This window comes from Anarrhichthys ocellatus, unplaced genomic scaffold (genome assembly GCF_004355925.1).
Source record: "Anarrhichthys ocellatus isolate YVR2014 unplaced genomic scaffold, GSC_Weel_1.0 scaffold71, whole genome shotgun sequence".
In the NCBI taxonomy this organism is placed as follows: domain Eukaryota; kingdom Metazoa; phylum Chordata; class Actinopteri; order Perciformes; family Anarhichadidae; genus Anarrhichthys; species Anarrhichthys ocellatus.
Genome location: NW_022280101.1, coordinates 1,886,905 through 1,901,552, shown reverse-complemented (window position 1 = coordinate 1,901,552; position 14,648 = coordinate 1,886,905). Strand labels below are relative to the sequence as shown.

The window sequence follows — 14,648 nt, the reverse complement described above, 5'->3', positions numbered from 1 at the left end:
GATGTTGGAAGATTATGGGATAGAAAAACTACAAGTGAGAATGAGAAAATAAAATAAAGTGGAGATGTGTTGGATAAAAGGGGACAACACTGAGTGAAATATAAAGAACTGGGGGAGGAGGAAGTGAAAGACGAATTGGGAGAAGAGAAAAGACCTGGATATGGAGACAGATGAGAAGAAGAAGGATGTGATGACATGATGGAGAGGAGGCTGCGTGAAGAGAACTCATATTTTTTTTTTTCGTCTTTGGAATTTCCACCAAACTTCTCGGATAGTATTTATAATTTTAGTTATGCAAATATTTCTCAGGGAGGAATTACGATGTGAAGCATGTTTTTCAGAGCACTCGCTAACTGAATAACGACCTCTACATTCTACAATAGCAGACTCTGTAAGTACCTACTAGCTAGCTTGAATAATACTGAATAATAAGAATAAAGGACGACTGTCGTCTCACGTTACCTCATGTCTTTTGTTAAAAGCTGCACTTTAAAGTAAATTTGTATTGGTTTTGATACTATTTACGTCAGTATCTTAAATTATCAAATGTATTTTAATTATTTTCTCTTTATAGATGGGTTTGTGTTGTAGGTGGAAGTAGACAAGCCTCAATAACTGCTGTGGCACCTCACCTGTAAACCTAACTCTGATGTTTTACAAAGGATTTCCTTCTTTCTGTCCAGGGGAGACTAGTGAGATGTTACATGAGGGGGTTGTGAGATCATTAATAGGTTAATTTATAGGTTTTTCTTTTCTTTAATCTTTACTGTTTTGAACTTGTAAGCAAACTGATTTTTATTTGCACATCCAGCACTCACGGAGCAACATGACCATTCATTTTGAATGGTGTTTGTGTCCACCTGAGGAATGTCAGTCAAATATTCACTCTCTTTTAGCTCTGTTTTTGGTCTCCACTAGCTCCTGAGGGAAATATCTGTTCACAAGCTAGTCTCTTAACTGTGCCTGTCTGCCCTTTGATGCTGAGCAGGTAAAGTGTACAGCAGGTTTTTACTGCTTCTTCCCTGCAAACGACGCCATGAGAGCGGTGAGAGTGAACCAGAACAGTAAAGTTGTGGGTCGGACGGATAAATAATGAGCTGAAACTCACTATAAAGCTCCCATTAACTGATCCACCGTTTGTCGTCGTTGTCCCCCGCCCTCCCTCTCTCTCTCTGTCTGTTGTCAGGTTAATCCTCTGCAGGACAGCTGTAGTTTAGCCGATTTAACAGGAGGATAAGCGTCTTCTCACTGCATCATTCAGCTTTAACTGCCATCTATACAAACAGCAGCAAGTGGTGGTCAGTGTAACACAACAGGTAACATGACACAGTGAGCGGATAAGACAGGGAATATTGTGTCTACATGATCTTTATAACGTGAAATAAAAACAACCAAAAAATATAAAGAGAAAGTGCCTGCATAAGAACTCATATATTGTACTAAAGTAAAAGCAGTAATACCACAGTTTAGAATTAATTGTCAAAATATGCTTTAAGTACCCAAAATGGCAGTACTTGTTGCCCAGAATATACTGGGAAATTTTTATTTGATGCATGCATGTGTTAATCACTTTAAAGGAATTGTATATTTTGTGTGTGTGTGTGTGTGTGTGTGTGTGTGTGTGTGTGTGTGTGTGTGTGTGTGTGTGTGTGTAATAGGATTGGACGTGTTGACCTGGTTTCTGTGGTGTGAAGGTTTTAACTTTGCCCTGCTAACCTCAGAACCAGCAGACCTGCTCAGACAGAGTTATAGCTCACTTCTTTCACAGCTCCAACGGCTGAGACTCATCGGTGTCAAAGTATTTAGAGTCATCCACCGTATCAAAGTGGCTTTAACTGAACTGCTAGTCACGGAATAAACCTTCATTATCAGCAATTCATGCAGGAGATTCCAATGTTTCTATGATAAATAAACATTGTTAAACATCAGAGCTAACGTGTCTTCTACTTAATACACTCTTCAGGTCAGGATGTCATCTGAAGAGACAAAGCCACTACAGTAAATGTACATATTGTATGCCTTGTATAAAGGGCATGATTAACATCCCATTAAGTGTCGTTTTGGTTTTAGTCGACTAAGATTTCTATAGTCATTTTTTATGGTTTTTCATACTGAATGACGTATGAGCATCTCTCTGGTAAACACAAGATTCAAAGTGGTGCTTTTGTGTGATTCTTTATGCAGAAACTCGGTTTTACAGATCTGTCAGTCAAATCAAGAGAGTTTCTTTGGTCTCAGCCCGAGCTGAATTCATTTTGGGCGACTTTGTAGGTAGAGAGCAGATCCCAGGACCACAGCATTAAATACTGAACTTGGACAGAGTTCCTCCAAGTACTGTGGACCATAAACTTTAAATCGAACAAACTTTAAAAGACTTTAACCCTTGAATGTCTCATCCTATTGGAGGAAATAATGACCAAATAGTTGCCATGACCAAAAACCTTTCGACAAATATGAGTATCTAAAATCTTCGTGGTTCTTTCCTTATGCAGTCTTGGCATTCATTTGCAGGGAAACAACTAAAACATTATCAATGAAAAGAAAGAAACCTGTTTATTAATTCTGCCCATTTGTGAGTAAAGAGTGATTGGACCTATTGAAGACAAGATTGGCAGGAGAGCCGAGTGAGGGATTATTAGCATCCATGGCTACTTTGGAGCACTACCAGCAGGTGACATCACAGCTGATCAGCCAACCACAAAGCTGCCAGAGCCTGTCACGGCTCAGCACATGATCCACCCGCCGCTCTAAAACCCCACGACGAGTCTTTAAGCTAGCTGTCCTTTCTGCTTCACTTTATCTCCCTCACTTTGGATTCATCCATCCAAGTTTAAAAGATGTTAAAGTGAACCAGCCATCTTTAATCCACCTTTTCGGATTTAACAAGAGCAGGAGAGGGAGAAATAAAGGGGAAGGAGGGTGAGATTTTGCTCACCCTAAGACACTTTCCCTCAGCTTGATTTGAGTCTGTTTCTTCAGAGCCGCAGACCAAGTCAGCTGCACAGGTGAGCACCGAAATACACCTGTAAATACCTTCATAGAAAATGTGCTTGGTATAGAGATTGTTCCTCTTTTTTACAAGATGTACAATTAGAAAGACTTAATTAAGGTCATTATTTAAAAAAGCATCGAGCCAAAGTCAAGTTATAATTTAGCAAATTCAAGCAATCCTTAATTTGATTAATATTATATTAATTTATCTAGAGCCAAGTCTTTTATTGTGCAGCATCTTACCATTCATGTTGTATGTATTTTGGTGGTATTAACATTAAGATAAACATTGATTGTGATGATTGTTATTCTGTTTTTAAGGAGAAAAAGAGTGTAAAACTGGGAAAAGATGTATAATAATTGTTTCTTTTAACCCTTTACTGTTCCTTACTGCTGGATGCTGCCGGCACTAAACTTTAGTGCTCAACTTTAAATAAATATGAACATTTAATGCAGAGCCTGAGATACACAACATTTAATAAACATGAACACAAAATCAAAATTGATGATGGTGGAACAGCGAGGATGCAGCGTTGTCAAGAGATACCTCCTCCCTTTGTGCATTACAATACCCATACTACCATACAATTTAGCATGCCAGAAAAATATTTAGTATATCCCAATACATAATATGTCAAATACCAGGATATCCCACTGCATCCGGTCCTATTTTGCAGTATGCAGGCCAGCATGCTTTTCTTTAGGCAACAGATATATGAGCAAGAGGGTCAAAGTTCAAGGTGCCATGTTATGACGAGGTAGTATGTCCGAATTAGATGCATTCTGTATGCAACAGTACGTACTTTGTAAGCAGCTTATGAACCAGCTAAAGATTGTAAACAAGAACCACATGGACTGACATGTCTTCCTGCCCCATGAAAGTACTTTTCAAGGCAGTGAAAAAAAAAGACACTGAAAGAAATACTTGTGATATTTTCAGAAATTAGCCTATTGGCTTTTTTGCTGAGAGTTGAGACGATAGTGACCACACATGGTACATTCAACAGCCAGTTAGCTTCCCCCTGTTTCCAGTCGTAATGCTAAGCTAACTGGCTGCTGGCTGTAGCTTCATATTCAAAAGACAGACATGAGAGCGGTCTTAAACTTTTCATCCTACTCTCGTCAAGACAGCGAAGTGTATTTCTCAAAATATGGAACTTTTGCTTTAACGTTTACTACCAGCCAAGGGTTCACTAAGAGGAATGGAATAAACGACAATAGAAAACATTTCAACTTTATTGTTTAGCCAAGGCTGGAAATGTGTTTTTGGCCCATTCTCAAGATAATTTAACTCTGATTTTATCACATTAGAAAATAGAAAACCCACGAATTTAATTATCACCCGGACAATAAATCACAGTAAAAACACTTGAGACTGTATCTTTGGTCTGTTAATCGTATGATCGGTGGTTTGATCCCCAGCTCAGTGCCCATGAGCGAGACACTGAACCCCAAATTTGAAGTTAAGTAAGCTTTAGATAAAAGTATCAAAAGGGCCAAATGTAAAGTAATGTAATGTTTCAGATGAATGTGAACAAGAAAACCAAAATTCAGGCTCAAATCAACATACCTAAAACTGGCTATGTCTATACCAGCCAGCCATACAGGAATCACCATTTTAAAATGTAGAATACTGACATGCTGCAGTGTTCTGTCTTAGACTGGATTACAAAGCAGAACTCTCTTTAGGTAACTGTTAAAATGTCCTTTGTGGTGTGTTTCCTGAAGCCTCGTTCCACCAGCTGTCCTCAAAGCTCCGGCTAAATCCAATTATCTCAAACAGGCGTCACAATCCAGCCACCTCAAGATCCCTGTTAAACGTTAATTAACTGACCTAAATAGACCCAAAAAAAGGGATGTTACATGTTGAAAGACACAGGTAATTGATTTTATTCATTAGGGACATTCTGAACTGTTGATCCTGTCACAGAGAAACCATGCCAACCGTCAAGAGCAAGAAGAAGAAGCCGAAGAAGGAAGTCATCGAAGGAGAGGAGCAGGGAGAAGGTGAGAGGTGACGCCTGCAGCTCCACACCACACTCTTTTCTCTTCTATTCTAGTTCACCATATTTTGTTTCTCTACAGTTGATGTGGAGGTGGAGATGGAGGAAGTGACCAATAGGAGCCACTCTGTCAGCAGAGACCCTTTGACTCCAGAGCCGCAGGATCCAGCACCACAGAAGAAGAAGAAAAAGAAGAGGGCGCCTACTATAGGTAGAAACAATGCACCAACTGTTATTCATGCGAACCTGCGATTAACATGTGTTTGTGTAAGTAAACACAGTAGAGGGAGGGGTTAAGTTTTATTCACACACCAGTACCTCCATCTTTGTTGTTACACTTCATGTATCAGCATGTTTGTAGAAGCAGAATAGGGATTTCTGGGTCAAAACCCCAGCAAGACTTGCATTATAAGCTATAGTTCTAACATTCTCATATTTAGCAGCGAATGTTTTTCATGTTCACCAGCTAAGTTTGTCTTGTTGGCATGCTAGCATTTGTTAATTAGAAGTAAAAAGTACAGCTGAATCTGATGGGAATGCCATTAGTTTTTTTTGGTATTTTTGTCAGAAACCAAAGTATTTTACAATTGTTAGTATTGAAGTGTTTTGACTCAAATGTTTACCTAATGATGGCGTTAAATGAAAAGTCTTAGGATCAACAAGGTTATTGCATCATCCATAGAGAAACATGAATGTCTGACCACATTTAATTCATCCAGTTGTTGTTGAGATATTTCACTATTTCACTTATATTTTGTGGATAAAACCGATTTTGACACTAAAGTTTACTTTAAACACATTGTGGAGACAAAAAGAATGAATGAGAAGGAAATTAATTAATCAAATCCCTGAATCCGCTGCGTTTCATGAACTGAAGGGTTTTTCCGTTCTTCCTTATGAACATGTAGTAAAAAATAGATTTTATTCAGAAAGGTATTACATGTAGTTCTGACTTTCAGCAAGATAAACATTGTTTATTTTCTGTGTATTGAAAATAAACCTCATGTTTCATGTGACGTTCTGTTTTGTTCAGATCTGGAAGCAGAGAATGCCGACGTGCCAAACGGTAACATGGCCGAGCCCGACATGGACGGAGAGGAGATGACTGTTGCCGTAACCAGAAAGACGAAAAGGAAGAGGTGAGTTTAATGAGTTAATGAGAATGTTGAAGGGATGATGGCTGTAGATGAAAAGTCAAAAGGATCACCAAAGCTTTTACAAGTCATTCTGAGGGGAAGTTCTGAACCACTTTTCATCACAATCGATCCAATGGTTGTTGAGGTATTTCAGTCTCACACAGCGTGGCTAAACATGTAAGTTCAGTTGCTTTGGACAAAACCGCTCTTTCTTAAATCACGTGGCAGGAAGGTGAAGGCGCCGGAGCACTACAGCAGTGATCTGGGAGCCGAGGACGACGATATCATCACAGACGCTCAGTCCCCGATCCCCCAGCATTCCCTGTTCTCCGCCCCACACGGACACAGCCAGCCGGTCGGCAAAGTCTTTGTGGAGAGAAACAGTGAGTGTGAAAGACAAGGCTGGCAGTGACAACAAACACAACTAGAAAGGTGCACTCATAGTGCAGATCTCCGCCAGGTGTGTCTGCAACGACCACTGCCGTATTGTGTGATTCAGTGAATACAACCAACAATTTGCTATAACAATGGCCTGTAAGGCATCGTAAAACAAACATTCAAACTCAAAAGCAATAGGAGACAAACTCAGACAATCAGCTTGAAGTGGCAACCCAAAATATTGCTGTTTCTGCAGCAGAATGCGAGATTAGCCGTAGACGCACACAGAGGTGCACACTCAGTCCGTCACGGACGCACACACACACACATTTGGACATTTATTTATTTGTTTATTTGTTTTTAGCCAACAACTACAAAAACAGTGCAAAAATATAATAATACACTTTTTTATAAAAGAGAAATTTAGAATTTACATAAACTGTACTGAATAAATTAACAGCCATTAGTCATTGATTGTTACATTTTAAGTACCATACTCTTCTGTCCTTTTGTAGTATTTTGTCCCACTTCATGTAGTTTGTATTTTGTAATGGCTTCAGGCAAATATCTATTTTAAAAGAACAAACCCATAAGTTTGTTCTAGGGTTCATAAAATAATACATGACTTCATTTTTTTTTCACCAGCAAGGATTTGATTTATTTTACTTGGACCCCATTTAAAATTAGTCACTTCATGCTTCGGATGATCTCATAAAAAGTGTGTGTGTGTGTGTGTGTGTGTGTGTGTGTGTGTGTGTGTGTGTGCGTGTGTGTGCAGGGCGTTTCCAAGCAGAGCGAGTTGATCAGCTCCGACACTCAGAGATGATGGATGACTACATGGACCCCAGACAGATCTGGACCACCAGAGACGTCGCTATGAGGGTCCACAGTGGCTTCAGGTCTGCAAACACTCACAAACGCAAACATATATACTATTAGATAACTCTTCTTTTACATTATGTCCTGTGTTTGTGTGTGTGTGTGTGTGTGTGTGTGTGTGTGTGTGTGTGTGTGTGTGTGTTCTCCCTCTGCAGGGTGATCGGTCTGTTCTCTCACGGTTTCCTGGCCGGCTACGCGGTGTGGAACATCATTGTTGTGTATGTGCTGGCGGGTGAGCAGATGACCATGCTGCCCAACCTGCTGCAGCAGTATCACCTACTGGCCTACCCAGCTCAGTCTCTGCTGTACCTGCTGCTGGCCATCAGCACCGTGTCGGCATTCGACAGGTCTGTGGATCTCTGAGTGTGTGAGTGTGTGTGTGTGTGTGTGTGTTTGTTATTATACAAATACTTGTTGGGTAGTTTTATCTAAATGCATCATATTCTATAAAATCATCATATGTTTGTAGCGCCACTGTCCTATGAGAAAAACAGTTATTTTTTCAGCTTTGTAACGAAACATTTAAATAGTTTATTTAGCTTAAGAAGTAGGAGAATTTTCACAACACATTAAGGAACTTTATACTTTAAAATCAACACACCTGGAGCTACATGATGAAAGACTTGACAAATGTGGTGCAAACAAATTACAATATTTGCCTCTGAGCTGAAGTGGCATAGAAGTATAAAGTTGCATTCAAATGAAAATACTCAAGTAAAGTACAATTAGGTTGAATTTGTGACGACTAACAGCTTTATGTTTGGTCTCACCTGCAGGGTGAACCTGGCCAAAGCCTCCATGGCACTGAGAGGCTTCCTCACTCTGGACCCTGCTGCTCTGGCTTCTTTCTGTAAGTGAAATAAGACGAAGAAGATGACATGGATGATGAAGATGATGATGATGTGTTACAAAAAACGTTTCTCTTTGTGTTCAGTGTATTTCATAGCCCTGATCCTGTCCCTCAGTCAGCAAATGACCAGCGATCGCATCAACCTCTATCCTACGGCCAACGAGACTCTGTGGTGAGAACTTGTATTGTGTTTCACTGTATTGTACTGTGTTGTATTGCTTTGTACTGCATCATATTGTGTATTCTACTGTATTGTAATGTAATGTTCTCTGTTGTATTTACTCTCACCTCCTCCAGGCCTCCAGGTTCAGAGCAGCAGATCCTGCGGCCGTGGATCGTAGTGAACCTGGTGGTGGCGATGTTGGTGGGCCTGGCCTGGGCTGTCGTCTCCACCCGGCCCGACGTCGACTACACAGAAGGTAGGTGGAGCTATTGTGCTGCACATTAGTGTCAGGTTAAATCTTTGGTGAAACACATGTATAGAATCGACTCTAATTAAATGTTGGATGATGGCTTGAACACATGTAACACTAGAGGTTTTTAAAACACAAATAGAAATATGAGAAGAGGAAATCCCACTCTGATTTATTTTGTAGAATTACTAAGTAAATATCTGTGCCATCATAGCATAGCATCAGATTATTGTGAATGCACATATTAAGTCATATTCATTAAGGCTGAAGCAACACGTAATAGTGTAAAGAGCAGTTGTAGTGTAGTTTTTAGTTGTGTGCATGTATGTTTCATGCTTGATGCTACCATTGGATTGCGCCAAAGTAAAACATGTTATCAAATACTACACACAGTGATTTTACTTTTTCTGCAGAGTTTTTGATGACGATGGAAGTGGAGGGATTCCCGAGAGGAGACGAGAATCTGGACATCCCTGTCTGAAGGTCTGCAAACCTCTCCCCGACTGTCCGTCTGGCCGACTCGAAATCACTTATCTTGCTCCTTTAATGTATGTTTTTGTACAAAATGTTATCTAGCACTTTGTTTTGCTGAGTGTTATTTTTTAAATAAAGAAATACAGTATATGTACAGTATCACCTGTTCGTTGTTTGGTGGTTGTTTTTGTTTTTACAGCATTTGACCACAGGATGGCGCTGCTGCTCTAAGAAACAAGTGAGGAGAATTATTTCAATATTTAATTTTATCACATTGTCTGCAGCACTCAGTCAACAACATGAGGTTGAGAAGTTCAATTGTAGAATTAAGCTATAATTAAATCCCCATTTTGACAAATCTTTAATGAAGACTGGTGGCTTGTTGTATTTGTACAAACCCAGAAAAGTTTGCAATAAGGCAATGGGACAAATACCTGAACCTAATTTTGAGGTTCTTACTTTTTCTTTCTATTCTTACTATTATTTCCATCTTGCATGGCAGCATCGGCCTAAATGCAGTCCATTTATCATACCATTTACTTATGAAAAAGATTTAAATACTACTTCCATCACTGGAAATTGTCAAGCTTGTCAATGTCCTATCTGATTTACATCCTGCAGTTTTCTTTTGACGAAGTTCACATGAACGCTCCATTAAACCGATGGGAGTTGAAGATGCGTAATAATTAGATACTTAATAGACAATAATTTGCTGTTTCCATAAGGAATCCAACAGGGCCCTCTTAATTACTGCCAAAATTGATGATGCTTGGCATGCTTCTGTTCCATTGACATCTCAGGAAAAAATTCCCAATTTCCCGTTTTTCTCGTTTGACGTATTACAGTTGTGATATTGCCCACATTCCTTGAAGGCAGCGGGATACATCCAGTCAGCGCGCGCCGCAGCCGTTAGTAGTAAAACCATGCAAAGATGGCGGAGCTACAAATGCTGCTGGAGGAGGAAATTCCTGCGGGACGGAGATCTTTACTGGACAGTTTTACCAATCTGGAAAGAGTAGCGGAGTACTGTGAAAGCAACTATGTCCAGGTACATGTTAGTATTTAAAACAGCAGATGTGTACGTCAAGTTAAAAATGACAAAATCGTGTGTAATGCTAGCAGGGAGTGGGCGGTATGGAGAGAGTGGAGTGATGGAATGACAGCACCAAGATCCGTTATGTGACCGTTAGGTTTTAGATAAAAGATACAAGTCACTCTGGATTCAATTTAATCAAATCATTAAATCATACGGCTGAATAGCTTGAACCTCGAAGTCAGTTCGGCTTCAAAATATTCCAACAAACACCTCTGCTTTTGTGGAAATCCAACTTTTACTGGTTTTGAAACGTGACTGTTTGAATACGTAATTAGGTTATTCAGTTTCTCAAAGTAGATCTTTTACGTGATTTTAGTTTTAGTTGGTTTACTGCATGCATGCCGAATGAAAGAGCGATTTGTGTTTTATTTTAAAATATCTTGACTCATCTTCTAGAAGGTGTGTGATGAATGCAGATAAGCAGGGACTCATCAGATGGAGGTGTTTCAGAGCGAGTCTGGTGAGGGAGAGGATGGCCCAGCTAGCTACGACTTAACCATCAAACCAACATGGTGTTGTTGTGATTATTACTTAAAATCATGATTTCATTGTAGTGAGAAAATTATCTTCTTTTACCAGTTTGGGGGATTTTGCTGAACATAATCTTGTGATCATTGATTGATTTTACTAAATTATTTTATTTTATTTTCATCAACTGTCTCACTGAGCTTTCTGTTATTGTTATTATTGCCTTTTGCTTTTTCTGTCAAAGCACTTTGTAAACTCTGTTTTTAAAGGTGCTATACAAATAAAGTTATTATAATCAATATTCTATTATATTAATATAAAGTTGTTGTAGATTGAGGGGGAGTTTTTAGTGCTGGTAAAAGCTAATGGGGATCCAAATTAATACTCAAATAAACAAACATGTAGAGTCAGCAATGTTGATGTTTATCACCAGGATGTTGACCAGATTGGCAAATACCAGCCACAACTTCTACAGCAACCAAGTTGCCGATCATTTTCTGGATTCATCAATTTATTGTTTAGTTCAACACGTCAGAAAATAGTGAAAATTGAGTCCGAGGTGACGTTTTCAAGTTGCTTATTTTGTCCAACCAACAGTTAAAAACCCAAAGATATTCAGTTTATTATCTTGTTGGACAAAGAAAAAGAAGCACGCTCAGTAATATTTAGCATTTTTGCTTGAAAAATGACTTTAATGGATTATTGAAATGGTTGCGTGTTCATTTTCTGTTTATCGGCTAGAATCGTTTCAGCTCTGCTTATCTGTAAATATATTTATTAACAAATATATATATATATATATCTGTGCACTGGGCTGACATCCATCTCTGTGAGAGAGAGAGAGAGAGAGAGAGAGAGAGAGTGAGAGTGAGAGTGAGTGAGTGTGTGTGTTATGGACAACTGTTCCTCAGTTGGCTTTAAATTAACACCTGTTCATCGCCACATTTCATCTTCATCACATTTCTGCAGCAGTCAATCAACAAGACAAGCTGCATTAACAGTCTGAAAATTAATATGTTATAATTCGGGAATGATTTCTCCCCATTTTTCTTTCTTTGCTTTCCTCATTTCACCCTTTTTATTTTTCTTTTTCTTTTTCTTTACCTTATTTTGTCTTGTTCCCGTCTCTCCAAATGTCAATTGTTTCTTCCTTCCTTGCCCTCTTTAACTGTTCCTTCCTTATGTCCTTTCACTGAAATAACTCCAAACACTCCTTTCCTGATAACCTTCTCCTCTCAGCATCACACCACCTCTTTCTGAATGAACAAGACTATTTTCTAGTTCATTAGCCGGTTCATACTACATGCCCAAACGGGGCCTAGGGCTAACTCTAAACCACTGGATGGCCTACATCCCCGCTGCCAGCAGATGATGTGAGCTATTACATAATCCAACAGTTGAGCTTTTGATCTTGTTTTATGGACTAAATATTTGGATTCAGTGTTAACCCACGTTAAGCCCTGTGTGGCCCCCTCTTGGGCTATCAGACACCGTCAGGATTAGATTTTTTTTTTGTTAATGCTGAGCAGCTGCTCATCGTTATACTATTAATGATGTTGTTCTACCAATAATAAAAACTCAGTACTAAGGCATCGACTGTTTACATCGGGAAAATCAAGTTGTTGAAATATGCACAAAAAGTTTATTTACATATTTTACATGATGTTGAGCTGAGGGAACTGAAGCAGAAAAACGAGATGCAAGTCTGCATCCATCACCCTAAACATAATTTTTAAAATTTTTTTTATTTTTATTTAATCCCCCCCCCCCCCCCCCCCCCTTGTCCTTTCTGGGTCCTCCACAGCTGGTACTAGTTAGCTGTCAGCAGAAGTAGTCATAATGTAACTTGACCCCCTACTGCTCATTGAAAACACATGGTACCACTGCAGGAGGCTGGACACAGACTGTGTGTGTGTGTGTGTGTGTGTGTGTGTGTGTGTGTGTGTGTGTGTTAGCTTGGAAACCATGGTGATTGGTTTTCCAGTTGAAGGAGTATCAGCCTCCACCTTCAGTGTCAGTGCCAGGAACAGCTCCTGCGGGGGCGTTTTTTGGAAAGACGGGTTTGTTCTCAGAAGCTTGGCAGTTTTTAAACCTGAGCAGATCACATGGCGGTTTCACATCACAGCTAGAGAAAATGTATTTTTTAATGTTCTTACTTTGTTTTATGTTTGCTCTTCAGGGGGTTCTTCCATTCTTTCCCTGTTAAAGGGTTTTTGTGGGGGGTAGTTTTTCCTTATCTTAAATACTATATAAATAAAAATGTACTTGACTAGTTGACAGTCTGAAGGAGTTCAATTATCTTATATGTCGTTTAGAGAGTCATGATTTCCTTGGGTGCATTAAAGGGGTACGGCTTCAGATGACAACTTTGAATTAATGAATAAATCAAAAACAAACATAACTTCACTTATTTATGGTAAATTGAAGGAGTCTTGCTCAACCCTTGTGTTGAAACTGGCCTCTGTGTTTCCTCTTCTTGTGTCAGACACATGTAAGGTTCACAGCTCAGCAGTCTCTATTTAAGCATTTAATTTCAATTAGAGAGTTGGCTGTTATATCGCGTCGTAATTATGTGATAAAATGTAGATTGCTTCATTTGTATTAGAAGTTTAAACACCTTCTGTAGCACATAAGGTGTGTGTGTGTGAGTGTGTGTGTGTGAGTGTGTGTGTGTGTGTGTGTGTGTGTGTGTGTTAGATGAGTGCTTCAGCATTGGATGGATCTGGTTCAAAGCTAAAGAGAATAGCTCTTATACAGAGTAATGAGGTGTATCTTACTATAACACACACACACACACACAGATTCCCCTCTGTCACACACTGCCATGCATGGTCTGTAAGTAGAGGCTGTGTGACAGACATGGCTATAATTTGCAGATGTATATTACACACACAGGTCTGGTTGTACCTCAGCCACCAGTATTTTTTTGCAAGCCTCAATTTTTTTCCAGACAGTTATACATTCAAATACATATTTGTTAAAGGTATTTTTACATTGTTGTGTTTTGACAAAGATGCATAAAAGGAAAATCTAAAACAACCTTTATCTAAACATCCATGTTTGTTTGAGCATTGAGGTTTATTTTGATCACTTACTTGGCTATTCCTAAAGCTTTCAGCCGTGTCCCGCTGCTGTGGGAACATCTAAGTACGTGAACCTAGAATTTCCAAGGATCTGTCGGCTGGTTGACTTCATCTGAACATGTTTTAAAATTGGTTTGCCAGACTTTTTCCTGTTGTTTTTCAGCATCTAAGTGGATAATTTGACAGGAACTTAAAATATATATATTAAACTAAACTACAACTACACTAAAAATACATAAAACTTAAGTCTCCTTTTTGGCAATCACAATTTTGACCAAATATTAGTCTAAACTGCTCAAATGTGTATTTAGGAATTTAATTTGACTCTGTCAATTTATTATTTCGCTAAACTGAAATGCTAAAGAAAGCAATTCTGTTTTCAGGAGAGGAACCTGTTTTTCCATCATATTCATTTATTGTGTGAAAATATGGTAATTGTTTAACATATGACCGTATAATTTGCCTCCACACCTTCAGGCAGGTTTATTCTCTTTACATGTTGATGTTGAGCAAAGCTCAGAGATAGTGGCTCTTCACTAAATTGAAGCTGGATCACATTAAAAGCCAGCCCACCTTTAAGAGCCTCTACAGGAGGTGTGGCTAACTTTGGGGCTAACCCCATTAGCTTTAATCAGGAGTTGTAGCATTAATTTACCAACAAACAGCCTAAACCAAATGCAGGAACGTGACCATTAGAGTGAATCTTCAGTAAAAAAAAAGGAGGTCAGAGGAATCAGAGCGTGCATATGATTCTATGTAGATCTGATCTTAGTCATGTACATGAGCCTCGTACATTTAGCTGGAATTGAGAAAAAACAACACTGAAGTAAGTGTGTGTGTGTGTGTGTGTGTGTGTGTGTGTGTGTGTGTGTGTGTG

At 39.1% G+C, this 14,648-nt stretch overlaps 2 protein-coding genes across 5 annotated transcripts in view; both read left to right on the top strand.

Moving 5' to 3' along the window:
• Positions 1-4,928: 4,928 nt before the first annotated feature.
• On the top strand, positions 4,929-9,243 carry LOC116397731 (transmembrane protein 237A-like). Its single transcript, XM_031873446.1, has 10 exons — positions 4,929-4,998; positions 5,077-5,205; positions 6,028-6,133; positions 6,359-6,513; positions 7,287-7,407; positions 7,543-7,734; positions 8,164-8,237; positions 8,322-8,409; positions 8,535-8,656; positions 9,064-9,243. The coding sequence occupies exons 1-10, from the start codon at positions 4,929-4,931 to the stop codon at positions 9,129-9,131; spliced, it is 1,125 nt and encodes a 374-aa protein (XP_031729306.1). The 3' UTR covers positions 9,132-9,243.
• Positions 9,244-9,812: 569 nt separating this feature from the next.
• LOC116397692 (abl interactor 2-like) overlaps positions 9,813-14,648 on the top strand; it is a 20,602-nt gene continuing 15,766 nt past the window's right edge. For 2 of the 4 annotated variants that reach the window (XM_031873369.1, XM_031873366.1), the window contains exon 1: positions 9,816-10,172. In XM_031873369.1, the coding sequence (XP_031729229.1) occupies positions 10,056-10,172 (117 nt within the window). In that variant the 5' untranslated portion in view covers positions 9,816-10,055. Of the gene's footprint in view, positions 10,173-14,648 lie in introns of all 4 variants that reach the window. The other 2 variants (XM_031873367.1, XM_031873368.1) reach the window with 2 other exon arrangements.